Source organism: Spinacia oleracea, chromosome 3 (assembly GCF_020520425.1).
Source record: "Spinacia oleracea cultivar Varoflay chromosome 3, BTI_SOV_V1, whole genome shotgun sequence".
Lineage (NCBI taxonomy): Eukaryota > Viridiplantae > Streptophyta > Magnoliopsida > Caryophyllales > Amaranthaceae > Spinacia > Spinacia oleracea.
In genome coordinates this window covers 159,014,340-159,037,028 of record NC_079489.1, presented here as the reverse complement: position 1 = coordinate 159,037,028, position 22,689 = coordinate 159,014,340, and the positions used below count along the sequence as shown (strand labels likewise).

The following is a 22,689-nucleotide window of genomic DNA, read 5'->3' as shown; positions in this document are numbered from 1 at the left end:
AAATAATACAATCACGTGACAACATCACGTGCGGTATTGGATTTAGTATTGACCAGGCAAGTGGGAGCAAAAACGCTGACTCAACCCTTATCTACAAATGACAACCTCCCACGTCTTCAAATCTTCAACCACGGTTACTACTCACTAAATTCCCTCAAAACCACATGCTCCCTTATTCTCTACTGCATTTCTGCTCCCCCTTCTTAGCATAAACTCTTACTCAAGTTTTCTAAAAATTATTATTTTTAATTTATTCTCATGGTTAAAAAGTTTCAAAACATTCTAGTGGCTTATCATCAAATAAACTTCAAAAAAGTTCAATCACCACTGAGTTTAATCATGTTGGAACATGTGATATAAGTTTAAAAAATTGTTTTGATCTTAAAAGTCATATAAGTTCAGTTAAAATACGTTCATATAAGTTCAGTTAAAATACGTTCATATAAGTTCAAGTGATATATTATAAGTTTGATTAAGTGAATATAGGAAACGCATGTGAATTCTCTTTTTTAGGGAGGAAAGACTAAACTTTGTGGGAGTGATATGAACCCCCGAACTAACATGATAGAGAGCCTCATTCGGATATATAGGTAAACTTGAAAGCAATAAATTTCCCATTACAAACCTTAATTGGGATTTTAATCTCATGAATCTTTGATTTTGCAAACTAGAGTCAATAGCCAAAAGTAACCTTTAAATCCAAGCAATCTTTCCACATACTATGGCCTGTCGTGCTCATATCGGGCTCGTGCCGAATTTCTAAATCGATGTCCATGAACGACTTATGGGCCATATGACGAGCCCATTTTGTGTTTACCCCGAACAACCCCCGTATTGGCCCGAGTCTAGAAAGATATGCTTTCATTTATTCATCAATTAGTATTTGGGTCGGCACATGCTATCCCCCGTGAATTACGTGAATAACAATTAATTATCATATCTTTATGCAAGAAATCATGATTGAATATTTTCATAAAATAGTTTTTCTTTGTTATATGAACAATAATTTTGAAAGGAAAATATCTAAGATGCCATTACTCATTGGATAAGACTTTAGTGTTGAAACCATATTTCTAACTTTTTGAATGAAAGTAGATTGATGACATGCATGTTATGAAGAAGAGCATCACGTAACGTGTAAACTATATTATGAACGCTTTTTAATATAAGCATAAATCTACACTAGAGCAAAGCCTAGGATCGTTATGTTTAAGTTCATATAAGTTAATTCAATCAAACTTAGTTGAACCATATAGAGCCGTAATTTACGACTATGTTCTACTCACCTTATTTCCTTATTTTAAGTGTAACAAAAATAAGATAATTAAGATAAAATAAATATCAATATTTTGAGATAAAATTATACTACAAGTGAAAATCAGATGAATTAAACGGTATGTGTCTAATACGAGTAGAAGAACTAGACATTGATATTATTGATTATTGATCATGAGGAGCACTACAGTACTACACTAGACAACTGGGACCCACTCATGATTCCACTCTTCTGTAGATCTTCAGCCCCATACTTACAATATGGGGGTAATTTCGTCATACACAAACTTTCCTCTATCCAAGGGGCAAAATTTGACCACTAGCAAAGGCCATAGTACTATAGTAGCCCCTAGAATTTTGCAAGATCAAAATCCAACAGGGTCGGGTATTTACCCTTGTGGGCCTGTGGGCCTATGGCCCATTTATCAGGGCTGTAAAAGATCTGCTAAATCAAAATCCTATATAATGGGCATGTTTTCACCTTGTTGCCTGGAAACTTCCTCTCCCCAAACAGAAAATATATCCACTATTTTTTGTCACAAAATCAGAATATCTCAACCCTCTTTTTCTTGTTTTGGGAAGGAATAAAATAACCAATCACCTTTTTTTTTCTGACTTTAAACAACAAAGTGTAAGCATATTTGGTCAAGTCTTGACAAGATTAAAGATCTTTTGAGTGAAAATAAGTGAAAGTAAAGTGGAGATAATATCGACTGAAATTCATCTGTCCTAAACTTTTAATATATAGATTTATATTAGTCCTGAACTTATGTTAACTTATTAGACATGATCTACAAGAAAATAAATAATCTAACCTAGACAATTTATTAGTGAATGCAAAATTCTTCCATTAATTATTCAAAATTGTACAGACAATACATAATAGGTACGAAGTATAACACGGTAAAAGTTCAGGTTGTAATTGCATAGTAAAAATGTTGAAAGACAAATACTTATACTTATACGGTGCACAAGATAGTACGTGACGCATGACAGTTAGAAGGGATCAAAGTGCAAAAATATCTCTTGAACATTACATTCGTCCAAGGTTGAATTATTTATACGAAGTATATGTTATCTGGAGTTATAATCTTATCATGATAGTGGTACGAGATATTATTGAAGATAATTGTAAATAGTCCATTTGTTATCCAAATATAGCATCATTTGCACGTTGCCACTATTAACCGTGGTGCTACGTTTAGGGACGAAGGAAGTACAATACAAGGAAATCAATATTCGTGTGACATATGTCCATGCACCACATGAGCATAATAAAACTACGACCCAACATTAGCACGAAGAAATCACATACCTACACAAGCACGAAGCTCTGGGCCTAGGCTGGGGTAGACCTGTACTTCTTGGTTGGGGGGGGGGGGGGGGAATACGACACGGTAAAACATGTTAAATTGATTAAAATTAGACATAGGCACAACAAAAGAAGCCGGTTATGGATTGTGCTGGGCCGCCCTTTTAAAATTCTCAACCAAACATGGCCCAACACAAAACAAGATAGCTTGACGTGAGTCTGTCACGATCATGCCCAAGACACACAGACTCGTCATGGCCAAGGGAATCTTTATCTGTACCCGGACTCTATTCTCTTCATCTGGTCTTGTCTGATCTAAATATTTATGTAAGTATTTTTTTTAATTCGATATGATATTTTTAGTTTAATCTAATAATTTATACCATCATACGTAATAACAAATAAAGTGAAAAGAACAAAGCCGTGGTCGTATTCAGAATTAAGACTAGTGGTGACTTAACAGTAAAATCCGAAAACACCCCTAAAATAGTAAAATCCCTAAAATGACGGTGACCCAATCCACGTCTAAACCCAAAAAAACCTCTAATTAACATTTCTCTCTCCTAATCACTCAACCCTCTCTTTAAAATCCAATCACCCACCTTCCATTCTTCTCCCCCCAAATCCAACGGCTCACATTCCTCATTCTAGACCCTTCTTAAACACCTTCCTCTCTCTCTATCTCTCTCCTTCTTTCTTTTTAGTGATTCCTTAACCATGGTTGAGTTAGCTAAACCCTTCTGAGCTTTTAGCGGTCCAGTGTTAATAACTACTCCCCCCAGTTCATTCTTTGGGGGCTATAGAGAGAGATAACGCGCAGAGATTGATAGATAATATAGAGAGAGAACAGAAATTCCGAAGCTCAAATTCATGAATCTTTGATTTAATCAATCATTATTTTCATCCTTTTTCTTGAATTTACAATCCAGTTTGATTTTTCCCTGTCTGGAAATTTCTTTACTTGGAAGTTGGATTTTTGTTTTCCAGATCTCTCTTAATATAAGGTCAGTTCATTCTGTTTATACAGCTCCTTCATTATGTTATTGTCAATGCCAACTTTTGTTGTTGTTAATTTTGTTGTTGAATTTGTTGTGTGTTTTCGATCCAGATATTTGTTTGACTCCGTGTTTATATTTAGGTTAAAATACAAACTTTTAATTTTTCTTGATTGATTGGAATCTTTGGAGTGTTTAAGAATTAGTAGTTTCAGATAAAGGAAACTTATTGACTTATTTTACGTTATTACGAATTCAAGATCAGTACTATTAGTATTAATGGTTTGAGTCAATTTTTTTTGAGGTGGTTTTCGGGTCGTGTTAGTGATTGACAGCTCTAGGTTTAGTAGTGTTGGATCTGCTTATGCTGAAATGAAGCTCGCAGTTTAATTTATATTTAGGTTAAAGGAATGTTTTTGTGGTGTCGAATATTGATTTGTGTTATCCTTTAATTTACAGATAATCGGAGTACTATTAAGAATCTTACTGAGTACGATGGGTTTCTGAGTTTTTCAGTGTAACGATTCTGCTGAAATTTCAAGATTCATTTGGTGTTTGATACTAAGAAGGAGGTGATTTAGGGTTTTGAAGGGTGTTAAATTAAATTAATGATCTTGGACCTCCTGTGCCATCTGAGTAGTTTTTCTGTTGACGGATTAGGGTTTAGGGTGCTAGCTTGAGAGAGGAGGCAGGGCTCTCTTTGACCATGTCTAAGGTAAACAGCCCTGTTCAGACCCAAGTCCCAGTTGGGATTTTCAAGAATCCATTGTCGAGTTCTGGGGATTTCCATGGAAGAGTTTCTGCAACTGGTAGGAGACGCGTGTTTGTGCAGATGGATACTGGGTGTGTGTTAGGGATGGAGCTGGATCGGAGTGATAATGTTCATACTATAAAGAGAAGGCTTCAGATTGCACTCAATGTTCCAACAGACGAGAGCTCCTTATCTTATGGAGATATGGTGTTGAAGAATGACCTTGATGCTATTCGACATGATTCACCACTCCTTTTGACGAGGAGCAATATGCACCGAAGCTCATCCACCCCGTGTCTCTCTCCAAGAGGTGAGGATCTCCAGCAAAAGGATAGAAGTGGTCCGATCGAGTTGTTGGGACGGTCGGACCGGTTTGTGATTACGAAACAGATGGTTAAGGACATTGCTAAGGCTATAAAGAAGGGTGTTGATCCGATGCCTGTGAACGGTGGGCTTGGCGGTGCTTACTACTTTAGGAATGTTAGGGGTGAGAGTGTTGCTATTGTGAAACCCACTGATGAAGAGCCTTTTGCACCGAACAACCCGAAAGGGTTCGTGGGTAGGGCTCTTGGGCAACCGGGTCTGAAGAGGTCTGTCCGTGTAGGGGAGACAGGTGTTAGAGAAGTGGCTGCTTATCTTCTTGATCACCAGCATTTTGCAGGTGTACCTGCCACGGCTTTGGTGAAGATCACTCACTCTATCTTCAATGTCAATGATGGGGTGAATGGTAACAAACCTCACAAGAAGAAACTGGTTAGCAAGATTGCTTCTTGCCAACAATTCATTCCACATGATTTTGATGCTAGTGACCATGGAACTTCAAGCTTTCCTGTCTCATCTGTGCATAGGATTGGGATCCTGGACATTAGGATTTTTAACACCGATAGGCATGCTGGCAATCTACTTGTCAGGAAGCTTGACGGTGTGGGGAGATTTGGTCAAGTTGAGCTCATTCCCATTGACCATGGTCTTTGTCTCCCAGAAAGTTTCGAGGATCCGTATTTTGAATGGATCCACTGGCCTCAAGCTTCGATCCCGTTTTCCGAGGATGAGCTTGCTTATATCGAGAGCCTAGATCCAGATAAAGACTGTGAGATGCTCCGCTCCGAGCTTCCTATGATCCGTGACGCATGTCTTCGTATTTTGGTGCTCTGCACCATTTTCCTCAAGGAAGCTGCCGCCTTTGGTCTGTGTCTCGCTGAGATTGGTGAGATGATGAGCAGGGAATTCCGTAGTGGAGAGGAGGAGCCTAGTGAACTCGAGCTAGTGTGCGTTGAAGTGAGGAAGCTGGTTGAAGAAAGGGAGTTATTTGTCCCGGAATCTGAAGCCGGTGAAGACGAATTTCTGTTCGACATTGATTATGAGGATCCTGAATGGGACAACACTCCAAAAATGGGAAATGGAGATGATTATTTCAGCAGATCATCACCAGTATTTGGTGTAAATGGCAGAAACCCTCTCTCAAAGCTCGAGGAAAGTCTCGAAGAAGAAGAGGAAAGTGAAGATGGGGAGAAAGATGGGGAGTTGGAGGAGGAGAAGGGTGGTTTTAGAATGCTACCTGTTCCTCAAAAGTACCCATCAATGTCAATGATATCAATGTCCCTCAAAAATACCAGTTTAGGTGAAAAGATTCAGAAATTTCCAGGGATGAAAACTGAACATGGTGGTTATTCATCCTCTGGACATAGGAGTGCAAATGAGCAGCTCCCTGCAAGTGCAAGCTTTGTGAAGGTAGTTGACATGAATGAGGAAGAGTGGGCATTCTTTCTTGAGAAGTTCCAGGAGTTGCTTCGCCCAGCATTTGCTGAGCGGAAGGCTGTCACTCTTGGGCAGAGACAGAGACAGAGGCTCGGAACTTCTTGCCAGTTTTGAGGTAGAGAAATACTTACTTAAACAGGTTTAAGAGAAGAGGGTTTAGCTGGTTGAGAGGAAATAAGGTTTTGTAGGCGGTTGCGACAGAGGAGGGGTCGATAGGATTAAGTAGTGGTGGTGGTGGTGGGGTTGTGGTGGTGGTGGGAGCGGAGGCAGCAGTTTGGTGAAGTGCTGTAAATATTCTTTGAAGGCAGGCCGGGCGGGCGGGTACTGGTTCAGTGAAGTGGTGGCTGCCATGTCTGTCTTAGCAGGATTTGTTTGTATTTTTTTGTTCTCTTCTTTAGAAAAGCTTTGAAGCTTTTTTTTTCTTTTTAGATTTTTCTTTTCACTCTTTTGTGGGCTTGTTGATAAATAATTTTGTAGAAAATGAGAAGTCCTTCAGGAAAAAAAAAGAAAATAGAAATGATTGTATATATACTACCACTGAGACTGTTGTTTCTTGTGAATTTCTCCATCCCAATTTTTGTTATCCTCTTTTATTCCTCAGTACATCTTTCTTTAGTAATTGGTGGAAATTCCTTCTTTATACAATTATTGGATATAGTTAACACCCTGCAGTATATTGTATATGTTCTTGTAGAGTTGGTTACTGCAGCAAGAGTTGCTGAGAACTTCAAAGTCTGATAGTTGGTTCCTGCAGCAAGAATACCAGAGAAGACTTCATACTTTCATAGTCTGATATCTGAACTCTGAAGTCTGGTATCTGTTGTTTTTTCTTTCACTTTTTGTGGGTTTGTTGTTAAATAATTTTGTAGAAAATGAGAAGTCCTTTCAAAAAAAGAAAGAAAGAATAGAAATGAATGTATATATACTACCACTGAGACTGTTGTTTCTTGTGAATTTCTCCATTCCACTTTTTTTTATCCTCTTTCTATTTCTCTGATATCTTGTGTGGACTTGTGGAGTACATCTTTCTTTATTAATTAGTGGAATTTGTATGTTGATCTAATTATTGGATGTAATTAAATTACACACTGCAGTATCTTGTTTAGGTTTCCTGCAACAAGAGTTGCTGAGAAGACTTCATAGTCTGATATCTGAACTCTGAAGTCTGGTATCTGTTATTTAAATTCATGATCACACCATTTCTGGTTGCAGGTCAGAACTAAAGATGGCTGTGGGACGGCCCGACCCGACCTGACCCTGCTCGAAAAAAGCTCGGTCTGGCACAAGCACGAAAAAAGCCCGGCCCGACACGAGCATGAAGTCGTGCGCGCATGGGACGTATTTTTGTTGGAAAAAAGCATGACAAGAAACGGCACGATAACGCACGCTAAACTCATTAAAATTAGGTTTATGCTTGGCGGCCCGACAGCTAGGGCATGGGCCCGGTTTTGAACTTTTCAGCCCGGCCTGATGCAGAGTGGACCTGGCTTGGATCCGGCCCATTTAGGCCCATAACCCGTGGACTCGGCCCGAAGCCCGACCCGGCCATCTGTAGTCAAAACTAGATGTGCTTATCAGGGTGTAGGATGGAAATCGCAGCAGTTGAAGGGCGGAAAATGATCATCCGAACTGGTGTGAAAGAGGTAAATCATCTTCTTTCTTTCTGTTGGTTTTTAATGAAGAACTGGGTGTAGGCCACTATTTTTAAGGATCACTATCATTGCAAAATTCAATTCCAATTGTAACAAACTTGCTTTTCTGCAGATGTGGATGAATTAGCTTTTTCCTTATCCTGTCAATTCGCTTTTCCTTTCCATTGAAATTATATAATTAGGATGAAAATGACCTGTGCCATGTTCATTACAGAGTACATGTCAATTATGTCATGGTGGGTTTAGATTTCACCAAAAAAGATGAACATTAATTAATATTCATAATTTAATATATCAGGTTGGTTTTTGCTGACATTATAAGCAAGAAAATTATGTCAAGCAACAGCAAATCCAAATTTGGCCTTTCAGTATTCTTTTGGTGCAGTCAAAATAGTGAAGTGTTATGTATGGCTACATAATTGCCTTTTCCATATGATCTGTGGGCTAAATAATAAAGTACGGGATTTGTTCTGTTCAACGTATTTCAGGAGAAATGAGTCTAGGAAACATAGGCTTGTCCAGTATAGTTGATATCTAAAGTAAGTTATGATAAGTTTTAATAAGTTGTTCACTTAAATTTAGATAAATTAGGATAAGTAGAAATTAGGTGAATAAAATGTACTCTAATGATTTTGGATTAGGCAAGGAAAGAGAAAGGACATGCGGAATAAGAGACAGTTTGTGATAAGTTTTAATAAGTTATGTTAAGTTTTAATACTCCCTCCGTCTCTTTTTGTTTTTTACGTTGGTATTTTGCACGCATTTTAACGACTAATTAATGTGCATTGAGATTCTTCTAAGTTTTTCGTGTAAACAGAAAAATTACTTTTATTTATAATGTTTTCACTATTATCAAAATTCTGATATTGGGAAATGAGAAAAAGTTAATGTCTTTATGGAAAAATGTGAGAGATTAAATGACCCAATGGATTTAATTGGTTAATATAATAATTGGCACAAATTTTGATAAAATATTAAATCATTTATGTGATAATATAAAAAGAAATGTAAAGAACATTTTGAAACACCCAAAAAAGAAAACGTAAAAAACAAAAAGAGACGGAGAGAGTAAGTTTTAATAAGTTGTTCAGTTAAGTTTAGATAAATTAGGATAAGATAAGTAGAAATTAGGTGAATATAACGTACTTCAATGATTTTGGATTAGGCAAGGGAAGAGAAAGGACACGAGGAATAAGAGACAGACAGTTTATCAAGAAAGAAAAAGCGTTTTACCACCTTGTTGTCCCATTTTATGGAGTTATTATCTAAACAAAAGAAGAGATTTTATGGGTGGGTTATCCTTTCTTGTCCCTTCTTATCAACCATTATGGTCAAATGACATGATTAAGATTTAAGACTTTGTTTTAACTTTTAAGGAACTGAGATATACTATTATAGACCACGTTTGAAGAATTTAATTTCCATGGGTCCAAATTAGGAGCTTTTGAGTAAATCAAACACTAACTTGTAAGTTGTAACTTTAAATTATTCTCGAAAAGTAAATACGATAAAGAAATGACCTAGCGTGTACTCTGTATCATCTTAAAGACTATAAAGGATGAGTCGGATGACATTAGGCTCCGGACTTTTAATTTTATAAGATGAAAAACTCCAATCGTTAAAGCAAAGAATAATAGTCAATTTGGCGCAATAACAATGTCTTGATAAGTAAAAGAGGTAAAAGAAACGAAGTTTTTGCTAATTATAGTTTCTAGATCATCTATATTTAATAATAGAAATCTCATACGAAATATGAAATGGTTTGCTGTAAATCACGAGTAATGATTTATAGTTATAATAATGACTGTTTAAGGCAGATTTCATGCGCAGATTTCACGCAATAATGCGTAAAATGTAAAGTGACACACATCCAAGATTCAACACTAAACAATGAAGTATTATTATAGAGAAAGAGTAGTGTATCATACAATTTGTGTTAAACCTAAAACGGATAAACATGCATTTTTGGTGAAGATCTAAATTCCCATCTACCTCATAATCGATATTCAATCATCATCAAAGAAGCAAGTAGTTAAAAGAAAACAAGAAGAATATTGGTAATATGGCCCATCAACGTGGCACCCTAATCTTTTTACAGTACTAGTTTGTGTGTTTTTTTTAATTGTATTTGCAAGTTGCAGGCTTGCTGCTTGGAGTAGGCCCGAGCCCGGTGGGCCCGGGAGAATGCACTTTATTGAAATATTGGGATTCAAGATAAAATGATGGGCTATTTAGCCTGTTAGTGTAAGGTGTCCACTTACTGGACCATGGTCTTGTCTAATTGCAATGAGTACTTCCAAAGTCCCAAGTTTGACACTTTTGATTGTGTTAAAAATCAAAAGTTTTTCATATTGAGGTTTACCTGATTATTGATACGAATTTAACAATATTTTTCGGTACTATAATTGGTGTGATATTTAAAGAACAAAGTATGAGGTGTTTTGAATAAGTCGTACCATTTCGACTGATGTATGGACTAGTTGATAAGGAATACTCCTTAGTTAAGTTTTTCGATGTAAATTTTGTTGTGTGGCATATTAGTAGTTGATAGTTGAGGTTTTTTTACTATGTGTTTGTTAGTGTTGGCCCCCGATCACCCACCTTGTCGAGTCACACGCCACTACGACTTCACATTAGTATGATATGGTACACGTTGGGTCTAACTCGCATTGTTTTGGGCTACTCCCCAAAAGGCCTCATACTATTTGGATAAAGTAAACACTTATATGCTAGACACCTTTTACCTACGCTTTCAATGTGGGACTTGGATTGATATCCCAACAGTTAGATATGTAATCGGTCAAGTCTTTTTTCTGTATTGTCCCAACACGAGATTACGTTGCTGAGTTCAATGTTACCTCCTCTAATCACTTTCTAAATATCGTGTCATAAAGGTTTTTTGCAAGTTAAAGAAATGAGGAAGTATTTTCTAACACAAATGTTTAGTAACACAAATACTGTAATTTTGTAACAAATATTTACAAATTTGCCTTTGACACACGAAGTATACAATTTCGTATGTCCGATTTTGCTTTGGTATTTTCGTAATTTTGTCCCCTTTTGGTAGTTTCTTTTTCTCCACGTATGATCCTCGGTAATGAAACCCTTTGAAAAATTGCCGCGAGTTCAACAAGCTTCCTTAAACCCTAAACCCCCAAACCCCTTCTCCTCCGCCATCATTTGACGCCCCAACCACCGCCCAAAACCCCTTCTCCTCCTCTTTCTCTCTCTCCGTCGCCAGCATTTTTCACCACCACCGCCCAAAACCTTCAAAACCAATGATTGCTTCTCTACACCATAGAAAAAACCCTGGAGCTTACCAATTCCCATGCTTTATCGTCTCCGCCCATGTAGACTCCGCCGCCTTCCTCTCCTCCTCTCTAAACCCTTCACTTCCACTTCCGCCGCCTTAATTTCCGACGACACTCCCCCTGTCACCACCGAAACCCCAATCTCAAACCCCAGTGATACAATCCGCGATATTCTTCACAAATTAAGAAAATTCGGTCTCAATCAATTCGTCACTGGCGGTTATTTTCACGGCACTTTTGCTTCTAAGTTGGATTCAGACACTGTTGATCAGATTATTGATAAATTGAGTGTTGAAAGCCCGGAATCAGCTGTAGGATTTTATTCCCTTTTGAAGAGTGATTATGGATTTCAACCTTCGACAAAATGTGTGTTTGTTGTGGCTCATATTCTTGCTGAGATGCGGCGGGTTTGGGATTTGCAGGATGTTATCAAGGAGATTGTAGCTCAGGAAGGTCAGCATTTTAGAGTAATTCGTTATTTTTGGATTGTTTAGCTTGTTTGTTTGATGAATGAATATCTTTTTGCAGAAATAGTTGAGAACTTTGCAGCTATTAGCTATTAAATATTTGAATAACTCGTTTGTTTGGACAATTTCTTGTACCTTGACAGCATATGAAACATGAAAGATTTTCAATTCTGTATTTATAGCTAACTGCATTTCTATCAATATCTATATAAACATAGTTTGCTGTCTTTGAACGATTCAAAACCTCTATCCTAAAACTGCAAATTCAGCTTTAGATGAATCTGCATCATATTTTTCTGTAAGCAGCTCTGTGGTCAAGGTAATAATTGGAAAAAAGAAAACCATCAAGGTACATAATGCGAGTGAAACATTGTTAATTATCTGTTTGACCAAAGCTCTAATTGAAGAGTCTAGCGTTCAATAACTCCCGTTCTCACCATATTCAATAAAGAGTCACTGCCATGGTAGTTCTCTATATCAGTCATGAGTTGCAATTTGCATGAGCTAGTCAATTCATCCTGCCACTGTCGATGAGATATTTGAATCAGAATCTATAAATAAGCTGTAAACTTCACTCTTGGTGAAAATTTACAAGCGAAGATCAGTTGGTCTCCACTCCATTGGATTGACCTTCACACAAAAAATACATCACAGTGAAACATGGGAATTATAGAGTCCGTCTTTCTGCACACCCTCCTCGTAGCCACACGCAATGTCTTCTCAGAAAATGAATAGATACACTTATAGTATTTACATTAAAAGAATTCACGCATCAAATATCTTTATGACATTTGGAACTGTTTTTCAGAAAGTCTTTTCAGACTCCACCTCCCTTCCAATAGTCTTTCTTTGGAATTTGACTTAACGGGAACCTGTGAGGCATTTCTACCCTTGTAGTAATAATTAATTCACTTGAACTGCAATTTATCCCTCTTCCAAGCCAAGTTATATAACCGTATAAAGGAGTCGCATTATTCTTCCTACAGAGGAGGGTTCCGTTGGGCTGTACTTTTAATATTTCCCAATGATTTTGCTTACTTCTACCTTTACATCTATTTTAATAATTACTTTCCTTTCAAAAATGTTTTTTACGAGTCTTGAGGAAACAATCTCTCTACTGGATGTCTGGATCCCATTTGTTATATTCTTAGAGATAAGGCTGCTTACACTAAACATCCCAGACCTTCCATCAGCCTTAGTTTTAAAAAGCGCGCTTTTTTGCGCTTAAAGCTCGGAAGCTCAGAAGCTCACACCAAAACGCTTCTACCAGCTGAAGCCCAGCGACATACAAGAAGCGTGCGCTTCCTAGCGCTTCGGTGCTTCTGCGCTTCCTAGCGCTTTTGCGCTTCTTGTAGTCTAGGCACTTCAGACCCTTCTTTTTTATAAAAAATAAAGCCACGTGACTCTAATCTTCTTTTTTTAAAGTATCACGTGATTTCTTTTTTTAAAAAAGTGAATATTTGGGAAGTTTTTGAAAATCCTAGTGCAATTTTCTCAATTAGCCGGATTTCTCTAGCCTTCTCGCAAGATTTCTCCCGTCGGATTCTGAATTTTTCTTCCATCGTTTTGATTTCTCTATTTTTTTTTCATCTTTTCTTTCCATATTTTCTCCATATGTTCTGAACTTTTGAAATTTTATTATTTCTTTCTGGGTGCGCTTCGCCTACGAAAAGCGTGCGCTTTCGCTTTGCGCTTTGCGCTTAAGCTCCAGGGCCCTTTGGCGCTTCAGTGCGCTTCGCGCTTTTTAAAACTAAGCCATCAGCAACATCAATATTAGGTTTTTATTATCTTTACAACTGATCCATCAGCTTATGGTACTTCTTTTTGTTAGTATCTTCTTAGACAATTGTCTTATGAATCTCATGTGCTGTTTACGGGTAATTTGTGGTGTGATTAGGATCAGGCTCTGCACCTTTTCTATGTGATCTACTTGATAACAGCTTCAGAGACTGGAATTCGACTTTTCTTGTCTGGGATATGGTGGCCTTTTGTTATTCAAGATTGGAGATGGTACATGATGCACTTGTTATTTTAGCAAAGATGAAGATCCTGAATTTGCAACCGTCAATATACACCTATAATAGTATGTTGCAAAACCTGAAACACACTGATATTATATGGAATATATACGATGAAATTAAATCCAGAGATATTTCACATAGCAGATATACAAATCCCATTTTTATAGATGGACTTTGCAGGCAGTCAATGCTTCACGAAGCAGTAAGATTTTGGCGGGAGACTGAAGGAAAGGAGACTGGGGTTTCTATTGTTTCACTCAACACCCTTATGTCAAGTTTTTGCAGAGTGGGCCTTGTTGACGTTGCAAAGTCTTTCTTTAGTATGATGCTAAAGTCTGGCATTCTCCCTGATATATACAGCTATAATATTCTTATTAGTGGATTATGTATGGCGGGAGCTATAGAAGAAGCTTTGAATTTTGCAGATGACATGGAGAAGAATGGTGTTGATCCTGATATTGTGACTTATAATACTCTTATCCAAGGGTTTAACCGTCTTGGCTTGGTAGGCGAGGTTGAGAAGATCATTCAGAAAATGATGATCAAGGGTTTGAAGCCCGATAATGCTACTTATAAGGTATTGGCATGTGGATATTGCCAGGGTGGCAACTTGGGTGAAGCACTTAATCTGCTACATAAGATGACTCTTCAGGGCATTCCACCAAGTATTATTCCTTACACTGTTGTGCTTGACGGTCTGTGTAAGATGGGGCATTTCGACAAGGTAATCAAATTGCTTGATGTCGTTGATGAGATGGAAGACCTAGGACTAAAACCAGATTCAGTTTTTTACTCTGTTATTATACAATGTCTTTGTAAGATAGGAGAAGTGGATAGAGCTATACAACTCTGCAGTGAGATGCACTCAAGAAGAATCTTCCCGAGTTTGGTCTGTCATGGAGCAATTCTCTCGAAGCTATGTAACGAGGGGATGCTGCATGAGGCAAGAATGTACTTTGATGCCCTGTCGGAATGTTATTTAGCTTTCAATGTTGTTCTGTATAATATAATGATTGATGGATGTGTGAAGTTTGGTAATAATGGAGCTGCTGTACAGTTATACATGCAACTATTGGAAAAAGGTATTAAGCCAACAATAATCACATTTAACTCTTTGATTCATGGTTTTTGTAGAAGCGGAAAACTAGGGGTAGCTAGAAAGTGGTTTGAGACAATTAAGGTCCACGGACTTGTACCGAATGCTGTAACTTACACCACCCTTATGGATGGGTACTGTAAAGATGAAAATACTACTGCCATGCTTGAGTTGTTCCAGGAGATGATGGCAGAAAATGTGGACCCAACACATATCACTTACACTGTCCTAATCAAAGGTCTCTGCAACGAAAGGAGATGGCAAGAATCTTTTCAAGTACTTGCAAATATGTACAGCAAGGATCTAAAACCAGATCAAGTAACTTACAATACCATTATCCAATGTCTTTGTAGAGCGAAGAACTTGAAAGGAGCATTATGGCTACATGATGAGATGATAAAGGAAAATATTCAACCTAGTTCGGTCACTTATAATATTCTCCTGAATGGCCTCTGTTTATACAGTGATTTGAAGGTTGCAGACAATCTAATGCGTTTTCTTCAACATCAGCAGATTAGTTTGTCAAAGGTTGCTTACATGACGTTGATAAAAGCACATTGTGTCAAGGGAGATACATCTGCAGCAATTATAATTTTTCATTGCATGCTGCATAAGGGTTATCAAGTCTCCATCAAAGATTTTAGTGCTATCATAAATAGATTGTGCAAAAGGGGTTTCATAACCGAAGCAAAACTTTTTCTATGCATTATGTTATATGAAGGAATTTCACCTGATAAGGTTCTTTTTGAGATGCTGGTTCAGACCTTTCTTTAATTTGTTCCATAAGAAGCGATGTTTTGTTTGCTCCTTTCTCTGAGAACATTGAGATGGTGTTTGCAATGAGTGTCATGTCAGGTATGCATTTAGAACTTGGATTTAGTGTTCCTGTTTTTATTTCTAGGTTTGGTACACATATTTTACAATTTGCTTAATGGAAATCGCTGGCATGATTGTCTGATTTTTCTTTCTCTAATTTTATTTTATTGTTATTATAGAGGGCTGTGTAGTATCTTTTACAAGTTTGCTTTTGAATTTAATGTGCTCTGAAAATGTTTTCAATTAATCATGGGTTGAATGCTGATACACAGACCACATAGCTCTGTTGGATAAATTGACAAGAAATATGTTTGCCTCAGTGGCAATGAACAGCTTATTTATGAAAAGTTTTTATTCATGACAAAAACTATTCACGTGTTCTATATACTAAGAGCCATGATGAACTGGCATTTATGAATTGTTTCTATGCTTTTATACAAGATGCTGTAGGAAAGATGCTGTATAGTGGTTTCAATTTCTGGCATTACTGATTCTGCAGTAGGGATATTGCTTGGATTTCGACACTGTAATTAGCTGTTTTCTTTCGTTTTTGTTATGGCCTTGTCAAGGCCTGCTGGGTATTTTTTGTAACTCCCCTTGGCAACTTAGGGTCCTGCTTAGCAGATTCGTTTGTTCCAATGGTGAAGATTGGCTAAATTGCTTGAAATTTTTATAGATATAAAATTCTTTTATTACCAAAAAACATAATAATAATCTGTCACTATTGATTTGGCTTCCCTATAGTGCCCTAGTTCCTAGAAGTTTGGTCTAGGGACACCTTGTAGAGTGTAGGGGGTGAATTGTGTTGATTGGTGAGCTTATCTTTTGTACTCTTGGTGATTACTAACAAGAGACTCATTATCTCATGTGGACTAAGCTATAGACTTCTTATTGGCGGTCAAAGTCTCATTATTACTCTCTTATAGCATATTAAAATTATATATGTTACTTTGCAGCATTTAAATCATTAAGCCTAATCTTGTGACTTGTGAACTTTGTGAGGCAATCTAAATCTTTGTCTGGTCATCATACAGGGGAATAACTTCGCCTGCAAGACTGATTTTGTTCAAGATATGAATGTATATGCCAGCTTTGAGAACACAAAGAATGAATGAACTTCTCGTTGAAAGTATTCTTCTTGTTGTTTTTGGGACGAGGTCGACAGCTCTTTGCAGCTGGAGCAAGTGCATAACTGCATATGTTGGAAAATGCGGAATGTGTTTTATAATTAGCAGGCTGTTATTGGTTATGGTTATGGTTACAATAACTACGATCATGTCCAGACTGATGCCATGATTTCTGGAGCCCTTAAGTGTTCAAGTCGAACCTTGGCTCTCTGCTAAATATAGGTAACAAAGTAGGCAAATTCTACTAAGATTTTGGATTGCCGTCTACACTGTGACTGTCACTTCTTGACTTTTTTTTAGTCATGCTGCAAAACTATCAATCTAGGATCCTTATACTTTGGGTGCTTGCTGGAATTTCTTTAATCCTGTCAATGTCATCAACTCCATGGAAGCTGTTGTGATCACTTAAATATGATGCTCTGATGATATCTAAATGTAGAATAATTGCATCAGGCTTCTTCAGCCCTTTTAGGCCTTGTTATTAGGACTGAGTCTTAAGATTGCATACTCGTACGGTCATAATGTCAGCCAGAGATTGCTACCTGGGTTTTGGCATAAATATAATGGTTGCTTGAATATGAGTGATGTCCTACACTACCCAGCAAGTCGTATTTTTGAACTTCCCTCAACCCTGTTCTCTCTTTCTCTCTCTTTTTTTTACCTCAATGGTTTCAAGTTTTTTTAATAAATTTACTTCCCCTTCCCTTCCACCTTCTTAAGAGAAATTACCTGGTTTTGGAAGGATTCGTCTCTTATCTCATCCTTTGTTTCTGCCCACAATGTATGCTTTGTGAAGTTCCCACTCATCTGGTAAAATATTCATATTCAGATTTTGATCTTACTCAATGTCAAAAGGAGCTAAATGTTTATTGTGTAGAACAAAACAGAAGGTGAGGCCCAACTGAGATTCTGGGCCTCACCTTACCTCTGCAATCGATCTCATTGAACTGCACTTCGATCCTAGATTTTAGAAAGAGTTGTCTGCAGGCTATTGTGCTCTTTAACATGCACGTTATCCATGTCTTACTCTTGATAGATGAGTTGTCTCTTGCATGTATGACTGACATTTCTCAACAGTCCAGTTTTCTCTTTCGACTTGTTTATAGCACGTCGTATGGCATATGATTTTGTCAGCCCAGGTTACTACTGGCGGGCGGGAAGGGGCGGGAGTTCAGCATTGTTGGTTCTTTTATTTACCCGAATGACATCTCAAAAATTTATCTCTAGATAATGTGGATATCATGCATATTCTTGGGCTATTCCGAATGTTTGATGGCTTGCAAAATTTTGGAGTGATATGGATTACTTTGACTTGCCTGTGAAATATGGTGAAGTTATCTGATTTCACTTGCAATAGCATGCCATGGAGTTTTGCAGTTAACTGACCTATTGTTGGTCTTAAATTTTCCCTGTCTTGATTATTTGTAAAGTATATCACGAGCTTACTTCGTAGAGAAGTTGAAGGGTGTTTACAAATGTGTTTGTTGATACTTTGATAGTCTTGATTCTAGAACTCTGGCTATGTTGTTTGTCACATCATTTTAGAGGATCACCTACACAAGATACTATAGGAAAGATGCTGTATAGTGGTTTCAATTTCTGGCATTACTGATTCAGCAGTAGGGATAGTGCTTGGATTTAAACAGTCAACACTGTAATTAGCGGTTTTCTTTCGTTGTTGTTATGGCCTTGTTAAGGCCTGCTAGGTTTTTTGTAACTCCCCTTGGCAACTTAGGGTCCTGCCTAGCAGATTCGTTTGTTCCTAAGGTGGAGATAGGTTCTAAATTGCTTGAGTTTTGATAGATATTAAATTATTTTATTACAAAAAATAATAATAGTCTGTCACTATTGAGTTAGCTTCCCTATAGTGCCCTAGTTCCTTCCCAGAAGTTTGGTCTAGGGACACCTTGTAGAGTGTAGGGGGTGAATTGTAGTTTATTGGTGAACTTATCTTTTGTACTCTTGGTAATTATTAACAAAAGACTCATTATCTCATGTGGACTAAGCTATAGACTCTTATTGGCGGTCAAAGGCTCATTATTACTCTCTACTCACTAGCCAAGGTTTGACACAATTTATAGGAATGTGGGTTATATTTCTGTATGAAAATGTAGACGAAGTGACAAGGGATAAAATTCTACTATTTATTCCATATATAGTTTAGGTAGAATCTGATAACTAAGTAAGGGTGATGTAAGAAATTAAGAACCGATATGTAGGCTCAAGTGAGAAGGGTAAGAAGGCTTGTCTACCATTGAATCTGTTGAACTCTGATGTCTCTTATTATACCTGTTTCACTTGGGGCAGTATTGTAAATGAGGAAGTTTGCTTGAATGAAAAAAGGACTAAGTAGGATACGAGGAAAGCAACCAGATACTGTAGTTTTCTTCATTTCCGAAAATGTCTTTCTATCGACCTTGTAGAATGGCGCTCAATTCCTAGATTTAACTTTTTAATTTGTTCACCTCTTTAATCTGATAACTTTGGTTGTTGTTGAAATCTGATGAAATAAAACACTTTTACTTGAACTTTCTTATATGATGATGTGTGATGGTAGTGGCGCAAAGGACTAAAGAGATTGCAGGGTTAGCATCAATATTTTGTTAGCAGTGAGCCAGCGAATGCTACACTAGTCCTGATAGTTTTTCGGATGAGTGGGTTTATGTCTTGTTTGATTTTAGTTGTAACTTTTTTAGTTTTATAAGAGAATGTAAAATGACTATTAGATGCTAGATATTTTGGCTTAAATTCTTCTTACCTTAACATTGTCTTTCTCATGGGATCCCAAGACTACTCAGTGACTCACTTCTCTTCTTTGTATTACCCTTCTCATGTGACCCCAACTCCCAACACTACTACGACTGACCTTGTTGTAATGAACTGATGTAAGGGGAGGGCACTCTAGGTAGTATCATAGTTATGGTAGCTTGGGCAATAAGCTAAGGAGCTTGCCACTATATATAGAGCGTATTAGTGAGAAAATATCATGTTGATATTGATTAACATTTTGTTGAGCTTTTAATAGTTCATTGGGAGAGAATCAAGCCTCTCGAAAGCTTGAATATCGGTTACTTTTCTGTAATTTCCGTTTTGTTAATCAAAATCTTCCTTTTCTTCCTTACGATCTGCATATTTGATGTCTAAGTTTTGTTAATTCATAACACTTGTATTGAGTGATTCATTTTAACTTCCTGACAGGCTTCACAGTAATATGCTGAATGATGTAGTGCTTCAGGGAGCCTGAACACGAATGACATCAATATTAGTGGCTACTCTCCAAGGAGCTTGAGTGTGAATGTCTTCAGTTATCGTTTATTTACCAATGTGTAAGTTGGTGTGCATATTTTCTTGTCATTGTGGTTGTCTCTGACCCCTTTTATCTACTTTTCTTTTAAAAAATTGGATGCGTTATCTTCATGCCTTGAAATTGTGCTGTGTGTAATAAAAATTGTGTTAAAATATCTATTTCAGAACTGGCATCATTTTGGTATATTATACTAAGTATATAATATGAATTTGGGTAGAGTATATCAGTTGATTTCTGAAGGGAAAGACTAATCAAATTCTAACTAACAGAATCATATAAATGTCTCGTCACCGTTTATATTCTCAACCCCAAAGGAAAGTTTATTGTTGGAGGAAGAAGGTAAGATTAGGGACTTGTTTGGTAAATAACTTTTAGCAAGCTTTTTGATAGGATATTTCCTTTTAGCTTATTGATATGGTCATATGATCAAGCTGCCACAAAAATATTTGTTTTGGTTTATTAAAAGCTGGCTTTTTTCTTCTTCCAAAAACGAAAATCTAGTTGTTGTATAAGGTCCTGGATGGGAATCAAGTAGTCTTTGAGGTAGATATGGAAAATGCAGTAAAAGTGCCTCTCTTTGTGAAATTGAATATAAATAAATGAGAATCCAAGTTGATGTTGATGAAAAAATATATTTTTTTGATGCTTGATGATTTAATTTGCAGATCCTATAGAAGTTAGTCATCCCTCTGTGGAACAAGCTGCCCCAGGAGAAAGAAAGTTAGGATCTGAACAGTTTAATGAAGTTGCAGATGACAGGTAAAAATACAATCATAGATTCATAGAAAATGTTGATGCTATAATCATATCGACGAAAACAAATTGTTTCAAAATTGAATTTGTTGAACCATTGTAACTGTTGCTCACTATAGTTGGGTGGAAGATGCTCCCTTAATAGATCCAAGTCCATGGCCTGTTTAAATTGAAGTGAATTTTGTTAGGAGTTATGATGGAGGATTATACGTCGTCATACATTGATAGTGCGCTTTACCCTCCATCCATTAAATAAAAAATGTTCTTGTATCTAGTTTAGGGAGGGACAAAATGTAATTTATTTACTTTTTTCGCCCTCCATTAAATAAATCAATTGAATATGATTTTTATTTTCAAATGAAGAAGCACATAGGAAGGCTTTGTGCCTCACTTTCATGTTAACTGTTTTATTTATAGTCTTATACACATCAGGTATGTTCACATAACGGAAATTCAGTCATTCTCAGCTTGTATTGTTGTTTTTAATTTTGAACATGCCTGAAAACTTCACATTTGAATACGTTTACAGATCAACAGATGTGTCTTCTAATCTAATCTTGAATTCTACATCAACCCTGCAATTCTGCACCAGCTGCTAACGCAGTTGTTTATATTTATGCTTATGATTCTTCTTATAAATAAATAATAAAGCCTTATTATTCTGCTAATACTTGATTTTTTGAGAGATTTATAACTTGTGACACATTATTGTTGCAGAAATTTGCCTCCTTTTCAAGTTTTTGATACTCCAAGTTGGGTCGATTTTTCCTCCAAGGCCAGCTGCTGAACTTCCACCAGCTTTCACTGCCTCCGATGCCTCCAAGGTTAAGCCCAACTTGGCCCATCTAATTCCGTTCTGGCTCGTTGAACAGGTCTAGCCCTCACCTTCTGAGGTATATCTCGACCACGTGACTTGTTGATTCGACCCAATGCATTCGAGTCAGGCACCATGTGTTCTCCTTCACAAAGTTTCAGTGCCAGCTCTGTATACTCTGCTAAAAGTTTGGCATTTGACAAACTGATCAGCCTCCATTGGCCAAGCCAACAGCACCACCCTAAAGGCCCGGCCCGACACAAAAATCCCGGTCAGTGGCCTGGCCACAATTTGAACTATTCGACCCGGCATGTTGCAGAATGGGCTTGGGTGGGCCTGGCCTGGACCACATCCATCTTTACACCACCCCCAGCCATTACATTACACTCTGCAACAATGAGTTCCACCCGCACAGTGACTCACGAACCCACCTACTGCTTTGTGGTGCAGTGTCTCTCACTTGTGGGACCCAACCTCTTTGCACCATGCGCCGATCAGAGGCCCGCTTGTCAAACCCATCTGGGACCTGTTGACTGGACCTGGACTTGACCACCCATATGAACTGAGTCTTCCTTCGCTCCAAAGCTGAAGCCATACATACCCTAATTTTGAGGTTCTGTAAGCAGCTTTTTGACTTCCAAAACAGACATATAACACTCTACAATCAGGGCATGTATCATATCAAGCCAGTTAGCACTCCAAATTGGTTAATTGATAGTTTAATACTACCAATTAGGCACCACAAAGGTCAACTACACAGTCCCAAATGAGGTTGGAGAGGCGGCAAGCTGTGATGTGTTGATAAACACATCACAGTGGTACGCTGGTACTTTCACATCACATAACATGGGTACGGTATATAATTGTTTAAATTTTTTAAACCATTATTCTTATTTATATAGCATTGTTTGTTTTATATACCATACTTGTCCCAAATAGGCTAATACAAAGTCCTAATAATTTGACTTTATTTCCTCCATTTTTGGTTACTTTCATCTCAAAGTTGTTTCAACCTTGAAACACTGTATTCTTGGACTTGTAGTCCGTATATGTTGTGACATTAGCGTACCATTTTGTGTAATTAAAGTTGATTAAAAAGTTAAAAGTCCACAGTTTCAACACTGTTTCCAAACAATGTCTACCCGATGCTGCAGGTTGACTAATTTTATTAACATCTCCCTTTTACACTTGGTTTCATTAGTTGTCGAGTTCATATCCGACGCTTTTTTTTATT

At 37.4% G+C, this 22,689-nt stretch overlaps 2 protein-coding genes across 3 annotated transcripts; both read left to right on the top strand.

Moving 5' to 3' along the window:
• Positions 1–3,154: 3,154 nt before the first annotated feature.
• LOC110797803 (phosphatidylinositol 4-kinase gamma 7) lies at positions 3,155–6,651 on the top strand. 2 transcript variants are annotated; one of them, XM_022002924.2, is made up of 2 exons: positions 3,155–3,591; positions 4,042–6,651. In XM_022002924.2, exon 2 carries the CDS (start codon positions 4,289–4,291, stop codon positions 6,203–6,205), a length of 1,917 nt encoding a protein of 638 aa, XP_021858616.1. In that variant the 5' UTR covers positions 3,155–3,591; positions 4,042–4,288; the 3' UTR covers positions 6,206–6,651. The 2 variants fall into 2 exon arrangements, with proteins under 2 accessions (XP_021858616.1, XP_056697082.1); XM_056841104.1 differs by having other exon boundaries at positions 3,253–3,591; positions 4,099–6,651.
• A 1,092-nt stretch (positions 6,652–7,743) lies between these two features.
• LOC110797805 (putative pentatricopeptide repeat-containing protein At1g13630) lies at positions 7,744–22,373 on the top strand. The gene is made up of 6 exons (XM_022002925.2): positions 7,744–11,507; positions 13,419–15,493; positions 16,489–16,803; positions 19,780–19,907; positions 20,554–20,647; positions 21,359–22,373. Exons 1-2 carry the CDS (start codon positions 11,072–11,074, stop codon positions 15,410–15,412), a joined length of 2,430 nt encoding a protein of 809 aa, XP_021858617.2. The 5' UTR covers positions 7,744–11,071; the 3' UTR covers positions 15,413–15,493; positions 16,489–16,803; positions 19,780–19,907; positions 20,554–20,647; positions 21,359–22,373.
• Positions 22,374–22,689: the final 316 nt, after the last annotated feature.

What these genes read in the sequence shown, in the direction of transcription:
- LOC110797803 (XM_022002924.2), top strand. Translation starts at nt 4,289, where the DNA reads ATGTCTAAGGTAAACAGCCCTGTTCAGACCCAAGTCCCAGTTGGGATT.
- LOC110797805 (XM_022002925.2), top strand. Translation starts at nt 11,072, where the DNA reads ATGCTTTATCGTCTCCGCCCATGTAGACTCCGCCGCCTTCCTCTCCTC. An exon ending in GGAGATTGTAGCTCAGGAAG is followed by an intron (nt 11,508 to 13,418) that starts GTCAGCATTTTA and finishes TGGTGTGATTAG; the next exon opens with GATCAGGCTCTGCACCTTTT.